The 25,190-nt window shown below is 36.7% G+C and overlaps 2 protein-coding genes across 2 annotated transcripts in view; one reads left to right on the forward strand and one right to left on the reverse strand.

The window, feature by feature from the left end:
* Positions 1 to 4,027: 4,027 nt before the first annotated feature.
* Positions 4,028 to 5,644, forward strand: LOC140245927 (alpha-2,8-sialyltransferase 8F-like; the record flags this gene model as incomplete). Its single annotated transcript, XM_072325396.1, has 2 exons — positions 4,028 to 4,290; positions 5,415 to 5,644. Coding segments are annotated over 2 exons (493 nt in total), but the record flags the coding sequence as incomplete, so codon positions are not given.
* A 376-nt stretch (positions 5,645 to 6,020) lies between these two features.
* The window catches only part of LOC140245925 (polycomb group RING finger protein 1-like), a 34,192-nt gene continuing 15,022 nt past the window's right edge, over positions 6,021 to 25,190 (reverse strand). The window contains exons 7-10 of the mRNA XM_072325395.1: positions 24,498 to 24,525; positions 22,530 to 22,628; positions 11,419 to 11,499; positions 6,021 to 7,533 (exon numbers count right to left, since the gene is read on the reverse strand). Of these exons, the coding sequence (XP_072181496.1) occupies positions 7,471 to 7,533; positions 11,419 to 11,499; positions 22,530 to 22,628; positions 24,498 to 24,525 (271 nt within the window). The 3' untranslated portion in view covers positions 6,021 to 7,470. The remainder of the gene's footprint in view (positions 7,534 to 11,418; positions 11,500 to 22,529; positions 22,629 to 24,497; positions 24,526 to 25,190) is intronic.

The raw sequence follows: 25,190 nt of genomic DNA on the forward strand, positions 1-25,190 counted from the left end.
AAAAAACGCAAGAAAAAAATTTCCTCATTTCGGGAATCAATGGGGATCAAAATGATATGTCTGCCCCTCCCCCATCCTCCCGTCCGGGTCCCCGTCCTCCATGACAGGATCGACGCCGCTGCATGCGAGGGTGCTTTTGCATTTTTAGAATTCATATGAAAATATCTCGTAAACACATTAATGATGTAATCTGGGAAAATTTCAATTTCGGAAGTGTACTATTTTTTTTTTTTTTTTTTTTTTGGGGGGGGGGGACCCTCCGTTTATTGAAAGTATCTAGATATCTCCTCCCACCCACGGAACTTTTGCATTTTTTTGAGCTGAAGTAACAGATCTCGTGCACACTTAAGATGAAACATTTGGAAATCTGTCAATCTAAAAGTGTATTAAGTAGAAAGGTCTGAACGGGGAGGGTATGGATGGGGTAGGCCTATCCCCCTCTAACACGAGGGAGATTTTGTATTTTCAGAATTGAAATTCAGTCGTCTTTGGATGAAATATTTAGAGAGTTTTCTATCAAAAAGTAAGAATATTTCCACATTTCGGGAGTTACGAGGAGCAAAATGATATATTTGTCCCGAATACTTTATGGCGGAACAATCCCCCATCGACGCCTCTGCATTAGGGAGTTTTTGTAAGTGAAAGATCTGTAGCACACTCTTTGATAAAATATTAGGAAATACAATTGTACGTCAATCTCAAAAGTGTACAAAGTCTATCGAAAGGGACCCAGTAGTGGAGCTTTTGCATGTTTATGATTGCAATTCAACGATCTGGTGCATATAGTTCTGGCGGTATTTGGACAATTCCCCCCCCCCCCCCCCCGAGATAGAATCGACGCCCCTGATCATCCCTGTGTATGGCCATAGATGTATCCTGACTGAGTCATCAGAGTCATCATCGTTTCAGGAATAATTCAGGAAATGGAAGGGTGTTCAATTATGGCGGTATATATATATATATATATATATATATATATATATATATATATATTTTTTTTTTTTTTTTTTGATTGTTCGTTTGTTTTCGTACATAATTTGCAGATGGTACCGAGTTGCTCGCGTCATAGCATGTTTACATGTGGACCTATACTATTTGACGTTGTCAACGTCTGGACCATACCGGTCCTTATGTCGATATTACTTTCTTCGCGAGCGAGCGAAGCGAGCGAGCGCTTGAGAAAATCATGTATCCATTATCCTACAAGATCAGCTCTGTTCAGCTCTGTTACCTGTCTGAAGGCGGGCGTACGAACGTCATGCAATATGCCAAAATTGATACAATCACATTTCTGCTTCCTCCATTTTTTTTTTTCAAATTTCAGGGGGGGGGGGGGGGGGGTGATTGTACAGGCTATCCCCCATCCCCCGGGATTTACGCCCATGGTTGTATAACTACTCAAGATTTATAGTCACAATATCTTGCTTGATAAAAAAGTTGTTCATGGTTTGTGTTTGATCTTATTATGCGACTATGAGTGTTGTGCCCTATGGGTACACTAAAAACAAACAATCACGGTCACTCAAAAGTACATGTATACGTATGACACAAGTTATAAAACAGACTTTCACCATACAAGCAAATAGATAAACAACTTTGCATCAAGGGGGGGGGGGGGGACTATAGGCCTACATGTACAGCGGTACTTGTTAATTCACACTGTTCTGTCCAATGTAAGCACAATCTTAACACTTTAGCAACTGAAGATTCAGTGTATAGTGGCCTATGGCTTCATGAAAGATACAGCAATATTCTCTAATTTCAACAACTTTCTGAATATAGTTTACTACACGTTTATTTTTCTATACATTGTATAAGTTATGTTTATTTGAAAGCCCATAACGACTTTACGAAGAGAATGGTGAGTCACTGAAATAATTCTGACATACTTTTGTTGACCTTTTACCTCTTTCAAAATATGTACATGTTCTATTTGAAAACAATAAAAATGGTAAAGCATTATAAAAAAAAAACCCACAAAAACAACAACAAACAAAACAAAAACCCAAAGTACAGGCGGTTTCGGGCATTTTAGGGAGCCCAATAAGACAGGTAGTTTCAAGTAGTTGAATTACCAATGGTTAATACTTGTAATAATTAATTCATCAGACGATTTGCATAGCCTCCATAAAAATGATGTACTAAATGAATCAGTTTGTTTATGATAATTAATTCATGAAGTGGTAAATAAAAGCCTTTCTTCAAGCAAATGGAGTCAAATATTATGTATCTGTCTTACTGCCTAAAATAAATACCAAACTTCAAGGGATCGTATAGTTTTGGTTGAGACCTAATTTCAGGTTTCTAACATTTTTGGGTGAGATAATGAGAAACCTCGTATGAAATATGAAAGAGCATGTAATTCCATGAGGAATTCAATGTTTATTTGATAAAATTGGTTTTGAAATGGCTGAGATATCCAAAACAGAGCAATTCTAATAAAGTGTGGGACCCACATTTTTTTATGATCGCTTTGTTTTACTTTGTTTGTGGATGTTTCAATCATTCCAAACCCGATTTTCATCAAATAAACTTTGAATTCCTCTTAGAATTGTATGCTCTGTAATATTTCACAAGTGTTTTCTTGGTATCCAACAAAAAGTTAAAAGCCCAATTCTCATCTCCACCAATACTGTACCATCCCTTTAAAATTTTCTCAAGTAGATGTGCCAATTTCAGAATACATGTATTACCCATAGTGACAAAAATGTCCCACGCGTTACTATACCCATCTTTTCAAAATTGACCTTGACAGAGAACAGAGAGATGAATATTAATGAATTGATGAACATGTTTTATCTAAGTAATAGATGTGTAACAAGTTGTTCACAACGATTTTTATTTTTTTTTAGTGTGGCAAGTATAAATTCACAATATTTGAGAAACAAAGTTAAAGAAGAACAGGAGCCATCTTTCTGGTCCCACGCGTTACTGAAGAACGAATTAGCATAAATTGATCACGGAATGAGTAATTCTCATTATATCTGTTATTTAGTGTGTAGATACCTACTATCTACCAGAAACAACCAAACAATTAAGCTGTCATAACTAACTGAAATACGGTATAGGACTTAATTTGTTTGCACGCGTTACTCATCTGGTGCAAAATAGCTTGGACTTGCCCTATTCCATTCATATGAATTGCATAATGTGACAAGAGTCTGTATAAAGCGCATTTCTGTGTAATAGCATTAGAAAAATACATGTACATAAACATCTAAATATACGTACGTAATCACCAAAGACGTGGAGGGGTCTGGGGTTCCACCCCTCTCCCATCCCCTTTCCTCCACGCACATTTGGTAACATGACATTTTCCTCCACTACCGGTCTTATTTTCTCCAAGGACTTAGGGTTAGGGCTAAGGTTTTGACAAGGTTTTATTAGTTTGATGTGAGGATTTGGATTAGGTATGCAGATATTTCAAGGCTGCAATTGTCGCAGGAGCAAATGTCGTGGAAACCATATGTACTAATTGAACATGTTACATGAAACAACAATAACAAAATCGGGATAGCAGTGATTATACCATCTACCTTTCTAAATACATACATGTATATGTCATACCTACGTGTAGTAAACAAGATATCTTCGTCTCACTTCTCGAATTCAAATCATGCAGAATGAATAATGCTCCAACATCCGAATTCGCTGCTGACGTGGGAAGGAAAACAAGTCAGATGTCTCTCACAGGGAAAAGTCTTGCCAAACTAAGGTGAACCTTTGCCTAAGACTTGCCTTTCAACTGTTGGTCTTGATATTTACCCGACAAACCCACTCTGGGGTTATCATACATCTATACCTGTATAATAAATGATGGCAGCGTCAGTCAAACGCGAGGTCATGTCTCTTTACACGCCTACACTCTCTTTTCCCCGGTGTTCTAATTGTTGTTTTTGGATGAGAAAACATCACGATCTTCTTTAATAATATACACAGAATCACCTCAAGTTTAACGTTTATAAAGTAGAGCTACGGAAATGTCTCCACATTCTCTTCTTCTTCTTCTTTGTTCTATTTCATGCAGTTGGCTGAAATCTTCAAAGTTCAAACCATCGTGCCAGGCCGACCTTGAAGACGTCTCATCTGACAACGTCACGTACTCCCACCTGCCACTTCATGTAGTTCGTCTTCCCACCTACCCAGAATCAAAGTTCATGAGACTTCTTGCCCAAGGCTGCCAAGTCTTGCCAGAGTCTGAGGGAAAGCTTGTACTGGGAAACCCTCGGTTCAGTCCTAAATTGAATGGGTTCTGGCGTCAGCACGGCATTCCTTTAAAAGTCTCTTCAGGTGAATAGATAATCATAGCACTGTACATGTAAACCTGACACTGCTCGCGAGATAGTAGCACTAGGTTCGCACCACCCTTCCCTTCAGGGAATTTTGTCCGCATTCGCGTTCGTCTTTTATGATTTCTATTGCTTTATGTACACTTTGATACCATAGTCGCAGGATTCAGACATACGGTTCGGGTGCTACATTACAGTAAACAAAACGTGCACGTCAGACATTTGTTGGTGTGTTAACTCGTTGGAAAGCAATACTCACTTCCATTAATCAACACCATCTGCATAAATCATTCACACTTTAATAAGATTCATTTTATAAATGAAATGAGAATAAAAATAGTAAGAAAAACGATGAAATGAATAAAAACTGGAAAAAATGAAAATGAAATATGTACAGGCCTACAATAGGCAAATATGATTTGTAGGTATAAAATATACATTTTGTAGGTGTCAGTTGCCAAGTAGGCCTAATGCTCAAATTTTTGGCCACTGAATATTTTCTGATTATAAAAACAAGCAAGTTCTTAGTTACATGTATCTGTACTTGAAATCTGTTTTTTTTTTTTTTTTTTAACACGATATTTCTACAGAGATATACATGTAGGCCTACATTGCACAACAATCTACACACATCCATCTTCATTCCTGCAGAACCAACAAGTCGCAATACCATTGACGGGCCATGGACTTTTCCCATCCGCCCCGCCCCCCCCCCCCTCCCCCTCTCTCTCTCCCTCGATCTTTCTCGCTCACGTCCACATAGCCTCGCCTATTCAGGGTTGATATCCGTTTATATGTAAACACAACGAAACCTTCAGAATTTCCTTTACTAATGTCATTTTTATTCTTTTTGTCTTTTCATCTCTTAGTGGAGGGTGAATTGTGATAGACCAGATTTTATGTGATTCAAGTGCTAACAATATCGCACCATTTCAGAGTTCTACAATAGAAAGAAAACTGAGCTTGATTGAAGAAAACACCATAAGTAGCCACATCATGACTAGGGAAAGTAGAACCTCTCCTCGTAGGACACATCAACAACATGCAGAGAGTCAAGTGGAGTCATTTTAGATGATGTTTCTTTAACTCAATTTTGCCCCTATGTCTCCCATACAATTAATGCAGGGCTCTACTCGGTTGGGATTGCTATACATCTCTGCCAGCGAGTTCATGTGTACGGTTTTTGGCCGTTCCAGTTGTCTGCAGAGGGGAAAGCCGTTCGGTATCACTACTACGACCATCTCATCACCTCAAGAATCATTCACGACTTTTCAAATGAGTTCGGCGTACTAGTGAAACTGCACGAACTAGGAATCATCAAACTTCATGTCCAAAAATGCAAAGGAAATAGGTAGCTGCATATATGAGGAGTGAAATAACATAGTGTTATCAACAGGTAGGACATAATACACAGGTATCATTAGTTTTGGGTTTTCTGGGTACATTACAAAGTGGTTCTCTCAGTGACTCCTAATGTCACATGACTCCTAATGTCACATGACAAACAGCCACTCCTAATCGAAATTCTTTCCGACCTTTCACTACATACCAATAATATCCAATATGGGGTGGAAACTGGTGGTGATGATATAGATTTCATAAGAAATTAAAAGATTTTCATACAACAAATTACTGATTGTTGCATAGTGATATATACATACGTGTATGATTATCACATCAGCCATGATTATATTATTTCAAATTTAATGTAAACAGCCTTGATATGATTAGATGTACCTTCGAATGATTATGCCTTGCCATGAAAAATTGACGGGGTGGTCCATTTGTTTTCTTTAGTGTCCGTGTTAGATGCACTATGTAGGCTGCTTCAGTCTTTCATTGTTAGTACACCACATGCAACATACTTACATCCTAGTGAATGAAAAAAAAAAAGCAAAACGTCAATACAGATCTCTTTCTGTCATTACTCCTTGGTGTAATACGCAACAACATTTTCAACAATTCCTCCGTGACGTAGCATCCAAAATGAATAATTCTGGTGCATCTCCTTGTAGATGGTAACCATATCCCAAAGAGGTTGTACAATGTGTTTTAATAACAACTTAATTTATCCTCAAATCAGACAGAAAACCAAATCTTTTTCCATCACACATCTTGTTGCTATCCTTTGCCATTTTTCTGCATGGACAGGATGACTGTCGAAAATTTACTGTGCTTACTGTGCTTATTTAGACTTTGCCCCATCAAAAATCAAAACAACAACAAAAACCCACATATGAAGACTGAGACAGGAACATGAAACAAAATGAATAAAATCATCAATTCTACGTTGCCAGCACTTAATTCATTTCTTTTCTTTTTCACAGAAAAATATAGACATTTCACTGAAACACTTCATTACTTTACCAAGTTTGATAGAAACCATGATTGATGCTTCTAAGCCACCACAAAAACACTTGCCTTGAAGCAGTCACAGTGATTATAACTGGAATCTCCCAATCAGGTGAAAATCAAGTTTTGACTCGATTTCACCTTCTGTATAGGCCTAACTGGAAACACATATCATGCTTCCTTACGATATTCCCTATGATAGACATGTAGTGGTTTGCTTTGTGCATTCTACACAAATATACTTAAAAAAAAGAAGCAAAACCTTAAAATGCTGCACTTTCCTAATTAAAAGATTGCACAAGCTTGGTTCTAATTTACACATATGCAGTGGTGATCTTGGTGGCAATTTATTTCATCAGCTTTTGGGAGGACGTCATCCCTTAGCAGCTAAAAAAATGAGGAAATCCATGCTACCTACTGACAAATATTGTGTAATTTTAAGGTCTTTACAACTCCTTGAACTTGGGCAGGAATACATGCTCATGTCACTGAATGTTCTGCAAGCCATACTGTAGAGCAATCTTGTTGACAGCATTCCTAGTTGCTTCACATTCTGCTTATTCTGAAGTAAAATAATATTTCCATCTTGTGTTGTTTACCACTGCCTGACTTTATGTGTCACCCTTTTCCTGTGTGTGTGTTCTTTGTCAATTACACATCTTTAGTAATTTGGCCCACGTCAGCATTCATATCTGAATGCAGGGAGTCCCACAACCTTCAAATAGAAATACACTGTAGTTTACACAACTATCTTCTATCATCTACACAAAGCAACAGTCATATGAGTTTTGGATTTACAATACATTTAACTATTTTCCCCAGGGTAGCATCACACGACATCTGGCAGTGACCTGGTGACACTGTAATATAGGCACAGCATCCCATTTGCCATCTGTGGGTTGGAAAGATATAATTGAAGACAATAATAAAAAAAGACTTAACCAAAACATGGGTTGGCGCATTTAGTTAGTATTTACTATAAGAACTCATTCAAGTAAAAATTTATGGAATAGGGTCGTGTCTTGTGGCACAGAATGGAAAATCACAACAGTACTGAAGACAAGTTTGGATGAATTCAGTAGATGTCTTAACACTACAACGGCTGGGGGGGGGGGGTGCCTTGAATCACCCCCCTCGTCATTTTCCACGACCATTCCGCTGCACAATTTTTTTCTGACTGTGCCACTTGCTGACTTTTTACTTTCAAGCCTCGCACATCTTATGACACCATTTTCGGGAAAATTAGACATACTGTGCAACGCTGCACCACATTTTATAAATGCTTGTCAGACCGAAAATGGCTCAACAACGTGATTTTGGGTAAAAAGTCTAGGCAAATAGAGTTTACTCATATTATTCAAAAAGATCTGATTATTTTCACTTTCAATGGCTGAAATCAATTAATTATAGCATAATTATGCTTGAATTAGGTTCTGTAATAAACTTTGTGGAAAAAATATTAAAAAATAAAAAGTTAAAAATAAAGAAATACATAAAAATAAATACACAATAGAATACATAAGAAATTAATTCTTATACCAGATTTTTATTTCAAGTACATTGTTAGGGATGCTAGGTTAGAGCAAAATTTATGATTTCATGCATATTAATTTATATAAAATATTAGAAAATAAAAAATTCAATATTTTCTTTTACAGTTTGGTAGATTACGTGACAGGTAATGTGTGTGCCAATTTTCATGGTGATTGCGAGATTGACGGCCGAGATCTGGGGGGGGGGGGGGCAGTTGAATCAACCCCTCCCCAGCTACAGAACAGCCCAAAAAGCCCGGCCTGGTTAGGGTTAAACAAAGAAAATGACTCATATGGGTCATTCTTCTTAGCTCTTAGCTTTCAATTAGTCAAAGAATAGTTACCACTAAATCAACTTCAGAGTCTAGACTTTTATTCCACAACATTTCCCAAGAGTTTGCAAGAATGTGAAAATTTTGTAGGACTAAATGTTTTAAAATGATAGTGAGCTTTTCAATATACATGTACCTGTGTTACCATATGTATAATTGCTGCTGCTCAGTGAGGACTTGAAATAATGGAACTCTTCTCATATTGGGTGACACAATGTATTTTGACAAGTTTACTAAGATGTGTTTACATAGACAGAATGAGACAGAGGATACACACAACATATTTTTCATCAGAGTTTTACACAATATAAACATTGCCAAATTCAACTAATATACAATGTACAAAAAATCATTGCATATTATGATGACATGAAGTCAAGGGTATTCAAATGCATAAAATCAAATCTTTAGGCAGCCATGGAGACTATGTTCATTAAGAAATTTAATACAGTTAGCTAGTACAGACTGCATTATATTCTTCTGGATACCTGAATATCGCAAGCTAACCTTCCATGAATTCTTGCAGAATACTACAGTGCACTCACATTAAAAAGGAACACAGTTATGACGAAATTCCGGTTACAACTAAGTAAAAATTCAGGCCACAACATTACCCACTCTATGTGTTTTTATTGTTAACTTGTTCGGTTACAACAAAATTTCGATATAACGCAAGGAAAGTGCCGGTCCAGAGGACTTCGTTATAACGGGAGTCCACAGTACCTGAGAACATTGCAAACTTGGGGGCAGGGGGCAGCTTTGAGGGCTTCCATAGGAGTGTGATGTCCATTTGCATATTCTATTACACTGGTTAAAATACCTGCCAAGTACCCTGTATAAAAAAAAAAAAAATGATTTGGTAGTTTACAAAAGACTGAAATGTAAGAACTGCCCCCTCCCCCAATTGATCCCTTCCCAAACCCTTGATCTACCATAAATAACATTAAAAGTGCATTCACTAATGTATATACTATAGATTATTTCTGGTTTTTAAAGGGCAAGTTCACCTTCACATACATGTGGATTGAGTGCATGCAGTAATATTAGTAGAACACATCAGTGACAGTTTGAGGAAAATTGGACAACCCGTTCAAAAGTTATGAATTTTTGAATTTTCTGCTCAGTCACTGCTGGATGAGAAGACTACTACAGCTTGTGATGTCACATGTGTACAACCATATAAAGAGGACATAAAGAAAATTCAACATATTTTCACTTTTCTCACATAATAAAAGAACGCTTGACTTGCCTCTTTCAGAAGGCAGGGGGAATAATATTACCCCATACTTCAGTGACAAGTCAAGGAAATGTGCCCTTTTTTCAAAAAATAAAAATATGTGAAATTCTCTTCATATTTTCCTTATATTGTTGTACGCATGTGACATCATACACTGTAGTAGTCTTCTCATCCAGCAGTGACTGTGCAGACACTTTAAAAATTCATAACTTGTAAACAGATTGTCCGATTTTCCCCAAACTTTCACTGATGTGTTCTACTAATACTAGTACAGGGGAAACTTGATATAACGAGATGGTCGGGACCGAGTCGTTTTCCTCGTTATAGCCGATATCTCATTTTACCAGTAGGCATAAAAGAAAGCATTACATAAAGACATTAATTTGCACATGTGGGACAACCCATCATCTTTCAATCAATACTGATAACTTGGTAATGTGTGTGAGGGAATTGCTCATCTTTATGGGTAGGAAGATGTTTTTCGCCAATGAAATCCAATATCAAGAATGTGTTTCTTATTAATTGTAGATGTTTGAATTTGTAAATCTATATAGCTTGCGATTGTGTCAAGATGGTCTGTGGAATGGTGCATGTAGGAATAGCATTTGGTATGTGGTTATGGTATGGGTGTGTGTTGTGTGTGGAAAGCTAGAATATGCTCTGCACAATGCTGTATGTGTATGTGACACATTCTGTATGTACATTATGACTGTGTGTGTGTGTGTGTGTGTGTGAAGATGGGGAATTCCCTATACGTAGAAAGCCAATCACAGCATCAGATTGCCTCACACCTGCTAAACGTCATGATGTCTTGTATACATATGGCCGTCCCACCACATTTTCTGCATGTATCAGTGCGCGCGCACACACACACACATACACTTACAACATGCTGTGCTAGCTGTATAGTGCACTGAAGAAAGTATGTGTGTACAAGACAGTTTTTGGCGCACTGAGCTTTACAATCTCGGAACATGATAGCACAGGCAAAGTAAAGCTTTACCCGAAGAAATTTTGCTTTACCTCGCTATAACAGGTTTGATTGATGGCTATATTTTTCTTTGTTTGGAAATCACAAAATTTATCTCGTTATAGCAGTTATTTCGTTATAGCCGATCTCGCTATAAGAGTAGCATTTTACATAGACTTGTGTGGAAGGAAATTTGGGACCGGGAAAATTTCCTCGTAATAACCGATATCTCGTTGTAGCAGTGTTCGTTATACCGAGTTTCCCCTGTATTGCTGCATTCACTCATTCCACATGTATACGAAGGTGAACTTGTCCTTTAAGTAATTTATTCTATTTTGTGTAGTTTTGTTTTGTTTTGTTCAAATAGGGGGCTGAGGGGATGATACCCAAATATACATGTGGATTGAGTGATTGCAGCAATATTAGTAGAACACATCAGTGAAAGTTTAAGGAAAATCAAACAATCCATTCAAATGTTATGGATTTTTGAAGTAATGGTGACATGACCGCTGGATCAGAAGACTACTACAGATTATGACATCACATATGCACTACAATATACCGGTATATGTTTTTTAACTGAACTATATGTTTTTTAACTAAACTAAACTAAATTATGGCCTACTGTGCAAATTGAGATATTTGTATTCCTGCCTGGAGAGTGAAATAGAAAATGGCTAAAAGAGAAACAGAGCAACATACAAACCTGATCCTCGGTGCTCTGGGCCCATATACGTTTCAGCGAGACTTCAGGTTCTAAGATCTCTTCATCACACACAATGTCCACCTAGAGAAAGAAGATGATGGTTAGACTGACATATTCACTTCTCAGGATACCAGTGATGTAGAGTTGTTTGACTTGGAACTGCAATATGTACCATCCAAAAATCCTATGAAATTTGCCAGTGTGCACAAGGTTCCACTTCTCAGATTGCAGCAGAAAATACATCCACATATTCCCTACTAAAAAGTGGCAAAGACCTCATCAGTGCAGAAAAAAGGACACACCATTTACCCTAACCCTTAGTATACCCCCAAGAATGCAAAGATTAAAAAACAGCTACCCATCTTCCCTCAAGGAGTTGTATCACACGTTATAGTCTCATTGCTTGAGGTTGAACTTTGACCATACGATGCTTTATGAAAAAAAAAATATACTGTACTTTCACACTATTTCAAGGGTGCTGAATCCTAAATCCTATGATACATCTCTTGCATCCTGGAGGATTTTAGAATATTCAGATGCTGTCGACAATTAAATTATCAATATAAGTATTTCCTTATAAGCGGTTGAAAAAAATATCAGTATTTCAATCTTTGGTGACCATTCTGGATATCTAAATCCCTAAAGGATGTGAGTTTTGCTTCTCTCAGGTTTGGATTCAGCACCCTTGAAATGGGGGGAAACAATATTTTGTTTTTTGAATTGTTCCCTATTCATAAGGAATATCTAGGAATATCAGAAAAATGGTAAAACAAGGTTTGGCCCAAAACCTGACTTTGGCACCTAGACTAAACCTGTATTATCAACAGTGGTTTGTATCTGACATAACAAATATCCACCAGTCACTATGACCAGCAATCTTAGACTAGATATCAAAATGTACCTGTCCTTGCGAAAACTTGTAGCCTCTTTATACCAATTTACTGGCTGGAGTCTAAAGACATACACAACATGCACACACATATCAGCAAGCTGATGTTCCCGCACAAGATTCATACATATTTGGTGTTATTACTGAATATCCTGAACTGCACACAGAGTCTAACAGCTAGAACAATACTGGTTGAAATACTTTTGAGCTGCATTTTAACCATTTCCAGCAGCTGTTTTGTAAAAAAAAAGAAAAAAAAAGAAAAAAAAAAAAGAAAGAAAGAAAGAAAGAAAAAACCTTGCTAATTCATTCAGCTGCCTCTTACCTTGGAGTTCTCCCCCCCCCCCCCAAAAAAAAGTGTGCCATACTACTCCAAAAATTAATCTAATATCATTTATGGATTTTTATGTGACCATGCTGAGCTCAAGATCATTTGAAATTGTTCAAAGAGGTTAAGAGGGGTAAGTACATGCAAAAAAAAAAATAAAAAAAAAATATACACTCTTCAATAATTCCTGATGTCACAGTAGAAAATGAGAAAGGAGTATTTAAAGAACTTCACAAAGTTTCAAATGATAAGCATGTGATTTTTAGACCTGTGCTACAGAAAAGTTTCGGGAAGATATCCTTTTCCATACCTTTTGGAGAAAGTATGTTAAATGCTCTTTCCCTCTCCTGGACACACAAGTTTTGCATAAACTCCTTTCATTTTTTACACTATTCTATGTAATCAATGTATTATAACTTTTTAAAAGACTGTATGATTTCCTTCAAATTTTCACTGTGTTACTGAATTGTCTGCATTTGTTGAATCCACTTACTGGTATGTTTAGAAAAACTTTCCAATAAACGAGGCAAATGTTAAGAGATGTCTTGCCTGCATATTGCAATTTGTGTACATTGTATGGTTTGATAACTTGATGTGGCTTCCAAGGTGGGAAATATCAATAAGATCTGAAGAGCTGACCTTTTGACCATTGACATTGTCAAACCTGACCCATATTCACACTTGACCATCATCTTTAGGTAATGTACATATGGTACATTTCATGGTCACACGCAGCTCAAAGCTGTAGAAAGTTATCAAGGGAACACTTCAATATTGTATGTTTTTTTCAATGTAAGTTAATTGACCTTTTGACCTTTGACCCTGTCAGACTTTGCCACTATTCAAATTTGAATTGACCGGCATCTTTAGGTGATGTACCTGTGGTGTGAGTTTGGTGGTCATAGCTCAAAGCTGTGGAAAGTTTATTGAAAGTATACCAAATTGTCGCCGCAATCAACAACAACGAGCACAGAGAAGTGATGGCTATGTGCTGCTTCCGTTAGGCAGGTGAGACAAAAATGGTCTTTCTGCATCCTCATCAATCATTCTGTCTATTAATTCTGTCAATTAATTTTTTAACTGTAACTTGTACGACGCCGAAGGTGAAAATTAGACCAAATTTCAGCTTTTGGAGGACTGTTGACATCAGGAGGCAGTCTATCTTGACCGTCTGGCGCAGCGCAACTGAGAGAATGAAGAACTAATATCAAGTTTGCTGCTGAATGGAGTAGCTGAGGATCTCAAATATTGAGGTGACTATGTTGACGATGTATACTTCTGCCTTAGTCCCACACGCTGACATTACACGTTGGCTACTTGCATCTAACGTGGGATGGGCGCTGGTTCGTACCTATACCAGTTAAGTAGCCTCTAGGCTCTACCATTCTATTGCTACGAATCGCATGTGCTCTATTCATGATGTCTAGTTCCAGCACACCACCTAGTACCAGACAAACAGCAGCCATTACGTGTCAGGTCATGAAAGACCTGCTCAAGAACCAAGAATTTGTCACTCTCATGGAGACGATCGTCTGTAATGCTGTGGAGAAAAAAGTGGGTGAATGGATGAATAGACTTGAAGGTGAAGTGTTCGACCTACACAAAAAGCTAGAAAGGAAGGACAAAGAAATCTCAGCACTGAACAAGACCGTTTCAAACCTAGACAAGGAAATAAAGGTCCTCAACAACAGCATCAACGACATGGAGCAGTACTCCCGACGCTCAAGTATCCGCATATTTGGTGTGGAGGAGAAACCTGGCGAGAACACGGATGAGATTGCGGCAGATGTCATCAGGCACCGGAGTGGTGTTGCCCTTGAACCCAGAGATGTAGACCGGTCCCATCGCACAGGAAAGACAAAAAAACCACCAGCGGGGACAACTGATCGGGAAAACGCAAAACAACGCCATCGACCAATCATCGTGAAACTCGCTACGTACAAGAAGCGCCGAGACATCCTAGGAAACAGAAGGAAGCTGAAAGGTTCAGGGATATCCATCGTGGAGGACTTGACCTGGAAAAATCAGATCCTTCTTCAAAAAACACGTGAAACAAAGAAAGTCTTGTCAGCATGGTCTTCAGATGGTAGGATCATCGCTCTTCTGCCTGCAAGTGGGGGGAAAACTGTCAAAAGGGTGATAAGAAGTGACCACGACCTTGACATCATTTAGGTAACAGCACAGCAATGTATTGATTCTTTAAATGCAAGAAATTATTACCGGTACTGCCTTACATCATGGTACAGCTGTATCTTTATCTGTTCGATTTATAATCCTTGCTACCTCCATGCTACATATATTGTAATTTTATACTCTCTTTTTTTTGCAACTATTTTTTTTTCCTTCGTTTACTGTTAAACAGACGTATGTGTGAGTGTGTGCATTGCTTTACAAGTATTCCCTCTTCTAGTCAGTCATGTCTATGTGTAAATTGTAATTCCAATATTCTACCATTTAACCATATACTTGATGATAATGAATTTTTCTGGACAATGTATCAATTTTTTCACCTGTCTAAACATGTTGATATTGCCAAACTACAGTCCCTGAAATTGAATCCCTTTGTCATTAACTCAAAGCCACGTAATTTTGGAAATCATCACACCCTTGATGACGTAGAGAACAGTATTGACCCAAATTGCAAGTGTCAATATTTATTCACTGAAAATTTCTTGACTAAATATGCAAGAATCCAATCTCAATTGTCTTTATTTCATACAAATGTTAGAAGTCTTCAAAGGAATTTTGATCAATTTATTATGTTATTGTCATCCCTTGAATATACATTTGATATTATGGCAATATCTGAAACTTGGTTTACCCCAAATTCCAACACTGACTTATATCATATTCAAAATTATACCCTTGTACATTTATGTAGACAAGACAAGATCGGTGGAGGAGTAGCACTATATATTTCCACAGAAATGCAATATGTAACATGATTTATCTTGTTCTACCACAAATTATGAAATACTTTTTGTAGAGGTTACTCATTATAATAAATCTATTATTGTAGCCTGTGTATATAGGCCACCGAATACTGACATTTCTTGTTTTACTGATAAATTGAATAATGTTTTTGAATTATTGCAAAGTGAGAAAAAAGATATGTATCTTTAAGGGGATTTTAACATTGATTTGTTGAATTACGGTTCTCACAGCAAAACAAATGAGTTTGTAGATATGATGTTTTCTTATTGTATGTACCCATTGATAGACAAACCAACTCGTATTTCAGTAAATAGAGCCTCTTTAATAGACAATATATATACAAATAGATTTGAAAAGCAATTTCACTCTGGTATAGTTTATGATGATCTATCAGATCATTTCCAAATATTTTGTCTGTCTGAAGAGAAATTTCAGTGTAACAATAGATCATGTAAGTCTGAAAGATATCAAAAACAAATAGTCACTAAAGCTAATATGTTATTGTTTAAACAGGCATTGGAGTCAACTGAGTGGTTTGATAGTTCTGAATGTTCCCAGTATAATGTTAGTTATAATATTTTCATTGATAAGTTTTGTATTATATATGATAAATGTTTTCCATTGCAAAGGATTCAACACAGGAAAAGTGTTAAGTTAAAGCGACCTTGGATTACAAGTGGTATCGTTAAATCCATCAATCATAAGAATAGATTGTATAAAAAAACTCTGGGAAGCCACAGGTCTCAGTATATTCAGAAATACAAATATTATAAGAATAAGCTTGTTAATATTATTCGTAAATCAAAACAAATATATTATAAGAATTTATTTTCTTCACTGAAAGGCAATATGCAAAAAACTTGGAAAGAAATTAATACCATATTGGGCACTAAAAAACAACACAATTTTCCGAACCATATGTACATTGACAATATAAAATGTACATCAAAAGAAGATATAGCCATGCAATTCAATAATTATTTTGTAAATGTAGGTCAAAAATTAGCAGAAGCAATATCAATCTCGTCAAGTTCATTCAAAGATTATATTGCTTCAGGAAATGTTTCCTCCTTTTTTATGTCACCAACTTCTATTCACGAAATAATTGAAATAGCCTCTTTGTTAGATACATCAAAAGCATCTGGGCCAGATGATATACTTCCCCGAGTAGTCAAGGAATGTATTCATTATTTTGCCAAACCTTTGTGTGATATTTTCAATGCATCATTTAGCTGTGGTATCTTTCCAGAAAAATTGAATTTTGCAAAAATTATTCCATTATTTAAAAAGGGTAAGCCTGAGTATATTTCAAATTACAGACCTGTTGCAATTATTTCAGTTTTTGCCAAGCTGTTAGAAAAAAATTATGTATAAGAGACTTTATACCTTTCTGACAAAGAACAATTTTTAAATTCCTGAACAGTTTGGATTTATAGGAAAACTTATTCCACCTCATTGAGTATTATTCATCTCACTGACTATATATTACAGGAATTTGAAAAAGGAAACCTTTGTTGTGGAATATTTATGGATCTATCTAAAGCATTCGACACCATCGACCACCACATCTTATTAAAAAAATTGCATTTATATGGTTTAAGAGGAGTGGCATTACAGTGGTTTCAAAGTTATTTACATAACCGGAAGCAGTATGTGGTGGTCGATGGTGTTGAATCTGAATGCCTCAGTGTGAACATTGGTGTACCACAAGGCTCAGTTCTAGGACCTCTATTATTCTTGTTATATGTGAATGATATTGTGAATACCTCAAAGATTTTAAAATTCTCATTATTTGCTGATGACACTGTTGTGCTTTTCTCTCACAAAGATATATCCTCATTAATTTCCACAATGAATAATGAACTTGAAATATTAAGTGAATGGTACAAGAGTAACAAAAAACTTTTTTTGAATTTTAGTAAAACAAAATATATGATATTTCATCCAAGAGGTAAAAAACTGTTGTTTCACGACCAAAATGCTATGATTGATAATACTTCCATAGAGAGAACTGTGTCGATATTTTTTCTAGGCGTACTCATTCATGAATCCCTTGACTGGAAGTATCATGTTGCAAATATTTGTTCTAAATTGTCAAGAAATGTAGGTGTTTTATCCAAACTAAAAAGTGTATTGCCTTCCAATATATCTTGGTAAATATTTATAATGCAATAATTTTGCCTCATCTTAATTATTGCAATGAAGTATGGGGAAACACATACAGAGTACACATTAACAGATTATACATGCTTCAAAAACGAGCTTTGCGTAGTATAAGCAATAGTCATTTTACTTGTCCAAGTTCACCACTCTTTGTACAATTTCGGATACTTCCAATTTTTGATCTGGTCAAGCTGAATGTTTTGTTATTCGTGTTTAAGTATCACCAAAATATGTTGCCCGATGTGTTCAGAAACATGTTCCATATGAATTCCTCATTCCACTCATATCCCACCCGGTACCGCTACAATTTTCGTAAACCTTTTACTTATTCCACTCTAAGATTGCAATCCATACGTTTTACAGGTGTCAAGGAATGGAATTCTATTGATGGTGACCTTAAATCTAGTACTACATTTTCCAGATTTAAAGTATTATATAAACAGAGTGTATTTAGACAGATGGTATCCATGACTGACTAGACCTCCTTTTTTCCTCTACCTTTCTCTTTCTCATCTCTTTTTCTCTGTATACTATGGATGAATGTGCGAGTGTGTGCGTGTGTGTACTATGTCTGCCAACAAATTAAGCAAAGATATGTTTTTGTGTCAATAACAGATGACTTGAGTACACATTGTGTTATTTTAATTTGGACTAATCTTCTGTGTGTATTAGTCCATATCACAAAAAGTGCTTGGTGATTGTATGTACAGTATTTTATCCTTTTTGGTTTGAGGGCTCCAGCCACAAGCATAAATTTGCTTCTTAGGAGTCCTGGCATGTATTTGTTTCTTGTTTCTTGTACATTGTTTTATATTCTGCCAAATAAAATGAAATGAAATGAAATGAAAATGAAGATAAAGTTTATGGGTAAAGAACCAAGAGAGCCTAGTGCTCACCTGTATATTGCAAGTTCACCTTCCATGCAGTCTTGCAGACCATTAACTTTAAAACAGAACATAGCAAATGAGGGGGGGGGGGGGGAGGGAGTGGGCTTTTGGGGCCTTTGGGGGCATGGTGTCCATTGAATTGTACATTCTCATACTGTTAGTATATGCCTCTTTTTTTTTTTCATAGAAATTTTGCATGCATTTTCAAAAAGAAGATCAAAATGTGAAAGGCCACCCCTGGATCTGCCATTAGAAACCTGAAAGTACACTCACCAATGTAAAACATTACTATAATCATTTTTAGTTTTATAATGTATAGCACCAGGATATCATATCTGGTTCCACAGAAAGTTTTTTTTTTTTTTTTTTTTTTTTTTTTTTGGGGGGGGGGGGGGGAGGGTATGGGGGATGGATTGTTTGTTTGTTTGTTTCTGCAATCTTTTTTTTTTTCACAGCTCCTCTAATTTTGGGGTAAGTTTAGAGTCCCCCAGAGGGGCATTGTGACTCTAACTGCTTATTATCACCTCCTACATTAATAGGTGAAATTTTGACCATGCATTTCCCATAGTAACAAGAAGATGAAAAAGTAAAAATTGGTCGTGCATTTGGCATTTGGTCTATGACAGCAACCCTTGGATGTGTCATTAAGAAACTTGAAAGTACACTTATTAATGCATTTTCTCAAATTATTCCTGGATGAGTAGAAGACTGCTGAAGATTCTCCCTGGTGGAAAATGTGCTCAGTTCTATGAATAAAGATAATACTGCCAAGTTTGGTGACAAATTTGACAATGTTTTCTTTAAGAAGAAGATGAAAATATGACAATTGGCCCCACTTTTCTCCATTCATACATCTTTAAGACATTTGAAATGTAAAAAGTATGCATGACTGACACTACATGACAACTCATCGAAAATAGCTTTCTTAAAGGTAGGGAATCCCATTTGCATGCCTTAAATGAAGAGTTGTATAAACACAGTGGTATGTTGAAGAGAGTATGATTTTAGAAACTCCCATAAAGTATTGAAAGTGGAAGGTAACATTTAGTACATTTTTATTGACCGTTAGATTTTGAATTGAATTTTTTTCGGGGCTCACCGTAAATTCCAGTACATTACTAGGCTACCTTTGCAGACCCATGCACTGCATGTGTGTCCATCATGTATATTTTGTGAATAAAGTTCATCAAAACTTACAAACATTTCTATATACATTCTTGCCACACACTCTATATGTTATTACATCAGCTCTTATACTTTTAGATTTGTGTTTATAGATAAAAAAAAAAATACAGAAGACTGCAACAAAAACGCTTAAGTGTGGCTGACACACAGAACTACTGAGTAGTTGAGTTTTGTGCATTATTCACATTGTAGATAACTGTTGACTTCCAAATTTCTAAGCAGTGGCCTAAACAAGTCCACTGAGGTTCATTGTTTTGCTGCATTTTAGTTCTGTAAAAGGTATCCCCTACCTTTAAAGGACAAGTTCACCTTCATTAACATAAGGATTAAGAGAATGCAGCAATATTAGTAGAACACATCAGTGAAAGTTTGAGGAAAATTGGACAATCGATGCAAAAGTTATGAATTTTTAAAACTTTTGTGTTGGAACCGCTGGATGAGGAGACTACTAATGCTCGTGATGTCATATGAGTACAACAGTATAAAGAAAACGTAAAGAAAATTCAACATATTTTCACTTTTTTCGCATAATAAAAGAGCACTTGACTTGCCTCTTTCTAAAGGCAATGGGAATAATACTACCCATAACATATGTCAGTAACGAGTCAAGGGAATGTGTACTTTTTCCAAAAGATGAAATTTTGTGAAATTCTCTTTATGTTTTCCTTATATTGTTGTACGCATGTGACATCATACACTGCAGTAGTCTTCTCATCCAGTGGTGACTGCACAAAAACTTCAAAAATTCATAACTTTTGAACGGATTGTCTGATTTTCCTCAAACTTTCAATGTGTTCTACTAATAATGCTACATTTTCTCAATCCTTATGTTAATGAAGGTGAACCATAGAGCTCTATTATACGTACTAGAGTGCGGACTCGTCATACGCGCGCACGTTAAGGCTCTGTGATCGCATGGAGCACAATCCGCCATTACTAAGAGTGGCAAAACTTCAGTACAGTGCGAATCTCTTGTGTATTAGCAATGTACCGTTGCGTTGACAACCGAGGTTGACAATGCCGGATTTGCTCCTTTGCAAGACGTACACACAATGAAAATCAACAATTTGAGTGATGATTTAATAATTTCATTGAAAAAACCACGCGTTACACAATATAATTGCTATTTTTAATGTAAATCAAAGCTAAATAATTATCTCCTCAGTAGTGTATCAATGTTATTTTCATACGCTGAGCGCTGATTGTTCATTGCGGACATTCAAGTGCAGCTACGCAGCTTAATAGATCTGATTGATTGAGTGGTGAACGCGACTTGGAGATAACCCCGGGGGCGGGAATCAGTGGCATAGCTAGGATTTCTCTAGTAGGGGGCACTGGGTGACTCGCAATTTTGTTGGGGGCACCCTGAACTGCTACTGTGATTATTTCTTTATTCAGCTTATTTTTTTATTTTATTTTTTTCAGGGGGTGGGGGTTGGAGGCACATGGTGGCAAACGTTTTTTTTGTTGTTGTTGTTGGTTTTTTTTTTTTGGGGGGGGGGGGGGTAGGTCTCCAATACCTCCAGCCCTGGGGACATGCACTGCCATTACACTGAGTCCTGTATTAAACAATGCGTGTAAAAGGGGTTGTTTTTCATGGACGGACGATGTACGCGCGTATGTGAAAAGGGTAGCAAAATCGCTGAAATCAGAGGAAAAGGCCATACTTTTACATAAGTAGCTAGGCTATTTGAAAAAAAGGTAGCTTCAGAGTGAATTGGGTGTATTTTGAGATCAAAGGATCATTACTTGTACACCCACACACACACACACGCGTGCGCGCGTGCGCACGGGTGACACAAACACACACACACATACATAACAAACATAAATACACACACATACACATCCATAACACATCCATAACAAACACAAGTAGGCCTACACACACACACATACACATCCATAACACATCCATAACAAACACAAGTAGGCTTACACACACACACACACACATACACATCCATAACACATTCATAACAAACACAAGTAGGCCTACACACACATACACATCCATAACAAACACAAATACACACACACACACACATTTACTGAAGGCCCCCACCTCAACCTTAATTAGAAATACAATAATTTGAATGGGACATAGTGAATATGCCTGCACACACAAACACACACACACACACAGACACACACACACACACACACACACACACACACAGTCCTGAACATATCACACAAAATGAATGCATGTACTACATGTACAGAGTATATATTCTATGCATTTAATCTTGTCATGGGATATTAATTCTCAAATTATTCGACATAAATCATAAATGGCTGATAGAAAATCTGTAATACAAAATAAAAAATCATTTAAAGCCCAAGTACGCACTGGCAATATCGTCTGCATGCACAATTTTGGCAGATGCAGTGCGCGTGCATATGCACTTGCCACTCTCACTTGCCACTCTTAGTAATGGCGGAGCTCTCCATGCGATCACAGCGATTTAAATGAGTACGCCCTCTAGCGATATGTAAATACAGCTCTATGAGGTGAACTTGTCCTTTAAGCCCAAGCTCAGATAAGCTAAACAGCATGATTTTTCTTTATACATTGTATCATTTTTTTTTTTGAGAGGGGTGGGTATGGAGAAAAGATGGAAGTGACATATATAATACAATATGGCACAACTATTAGAAAAAAGAGAGAGAGATGAAAGACTGTGGGGGTAATAACAACAATGTTTATAATTATACAGTTTACCTCTAAGGAACTCTTCAACTGTAGCTTGAGGGAGATGAACCTTTGAATCTGCCGAACGGTGACACGACTTGGAACCAAGATAAACTTCCTATCAAGAGGCTAGTAAAAACAGTTATTGTAAATTGATGGAACACAGTCAGTATCAAATCAATACAAAGCAAAACTCAAGACGACAAAAAGGTTATCAGAATTGGCAGCATTTACCAGTAAGACATAAACCACTCAGATAGGAGTATAAAGGAATCTTCCATACAACACATTTTAGTCTCTAGAAGAAAGGCTGCAAACTGACACACAGAACTTACATTTAATGTCATATCTGAGGGACAGATTTATAGAGAGCTTATTATGTGGTAACTGCCCCACAACAAAGCCCGTTGTATTTTCAACAAGAACAATTCCTCTTGAAACTGAGAGGAAAGTTTTCAAAGAAGGTAAAATACTAGTAGTTCATGCAATTTGGAATGGTAGCTTTATAAAGAAAATTTATAGAGAATACAGTTGAACCTCTCTTATCCCGCCTCCCTTTATCCGGATCTCTCTATTATACGGACGCAATCTGGCCGTGATTTTTTTTTAATTTTTTATAATTACGGGAGGAAAGGGGGATTCCCAGCTCCTTGAGAACTCCTACACAAACACACATGAATTACATATTACACCTCTATTTTGGGGTCTGTTACTGAGTGTAACAATGAAAAGGTTGCAGTATACACATTACTACATGTGGTACTACATGGGCTACATCAGTACATGTGTATGTATATGTACATGTATAAAGCATTGAGTCTCCCGTATCCGGCCAAATCCCTTATCCGGATGAGCCCCGGTCCGACTTGTCCGGATACGAGAGGTTCAACTGTAGTACAGTTCAACAGTGTAGTTTATCATAATAAAGGTTAATATGAAAATATCTTTAAAAATATCAAAATACTGGGTCTCATCTTTTATTAGGACCACTTTGATTTACTTTGTTTTTAAATAACGCATCCATTTCAAAATCGAGTTTCATCAGATAGACTTTTAATTCCTTATAGAATAGAAAAGAAAATGGTTTCTAGTAATATCTAACAAAAAGTTAAAACATGATTCCTGATGTAAGCAGTTACCCTACCGGTACCCTCTCTTCACTGTTTTGGTTAATCATCATTAACTTAGAAGCTTAAACACTGGTTCACATAGAGCCTGTACCCCACTCATCATAAGCTGATCATGGGAGAGTTGTGCTCCTGTTTTATTTCATCACAGTGCACTTCAAAAATTATTTTGCATTGACCTCAGTGGGATGAAAAGATAAGCCAGGTGAATTGTGGGAGTTGATGGATATAATCCTATACAGAACTAATTACTTCCCCACATGGGATCCAAAGATTCTTTATAACCACTCTTGTAACATGACAGACCCTAATTTATAACCTCCACCAAGGAAGGAGGTTATGTTTTCATTGGTGTGGTTTTTTTTTTTTTTTTTTTTTGTTTTTTGTTTTTTTTTTTTGGTCTGTCTAAGCCAAATACCTCAAAAAGTTGTAAACATATATGGATGAAATTTACAGGAAATGTTGAGAATGACACAAGGAACAGATAATACAATTTTGGTAGTGATCCAAGCTTTTTTGTGAATTTTCAATATTTTCAATATTTTGGCAAGTAGGGTCAATGACCTTTGGAGTTCAAGCTGCACATGTGCGTGCTTTGCTTGGGCGAGGTGCCGCACAGCTGGAAGCCGATGATGTAACAAAAGGGTGATTTTCAGCATGCATAAGTAGAGTGGAAATCACTGATCTTATTTGGAGAACAAGATCAGTGGTGGAAATGAGCTGATCGGTGGAGGTCTGCGCTGTAAGAGTGCTTGTGTAGTGTTTAGATAGATTTGTTTGTGTCAAAAAACAAAAACAAAACATCTCAACCTTGGTTAATGCTGGTACAAACTTTGTAATAGGCAGACTTATAAAATATATGTATTCTTACCTTGATATCACTGCAACCAACAGCAGCTCTACAGAACAGCCATGATGGGAAATAAATACAGCAGATGTGAAATAAGATAATTACATGTATACCTGGAACCTCAAAAAATTTCATCAATTTCACCTCATTGAATTGTAAGTAAACAAAACAGTGAAGTCATTCATAAACTGAAAATGTGTAATAACAAACGGAATTTATTTTGTGGAAGATGTTTTGCAGGAAATCGGTCAAAATGAAAGCAGCAGATTTGCAACAAATAATTGGAGTACCACAGACAATGATTGAATCAGTTGGTGTCATTCATCATTCTCTTTCTATCTACTCAGTCAACAAATGTTCTTTAACATCATGCAATTAGCTGTTACTGATACACTAAACAACTTCAGTTTACACATCTCACAAGCCTGAATAGGATGACCTTGGTGCTTTCTGAAAGCTTGAAGCTGTACTTCTTGATGTTGAGTCTTCACATCACTGAACACTCCATGATAAATGACCTCAGTTTCTATGCACCATTGAGCAATTATTTATTATCCATGGTGTCCCATCCCACCAATACTAAAATGTTATAGTCTTGGAGCTGTTTTTGATTGAACATTGCCAATGTCTACCCACATCATCTCTTCATACATCAGTTTGCACTAAATACTGTAAGCAAATTCATTTTCACTGCAAATAGTAGCTCATTAAAAA

The sequence above is a fragment of the Diadema setosum genome, unplaced genomic scaffold (assembly GCF_964275005.1).
Source record: "Diadema setosum unplaced genomic scaffold, eeDiaSeto1 scaffold_65, whole genome shotgun sequence".
In the NCBI taxonomy this organism is placed as follows: domain Eukaryota; kingdom Metazoa; phylum Echinodermata; class Echinoidea; order Diadematoida; family Diadematidae; genus Diadema; species Diadema setosum.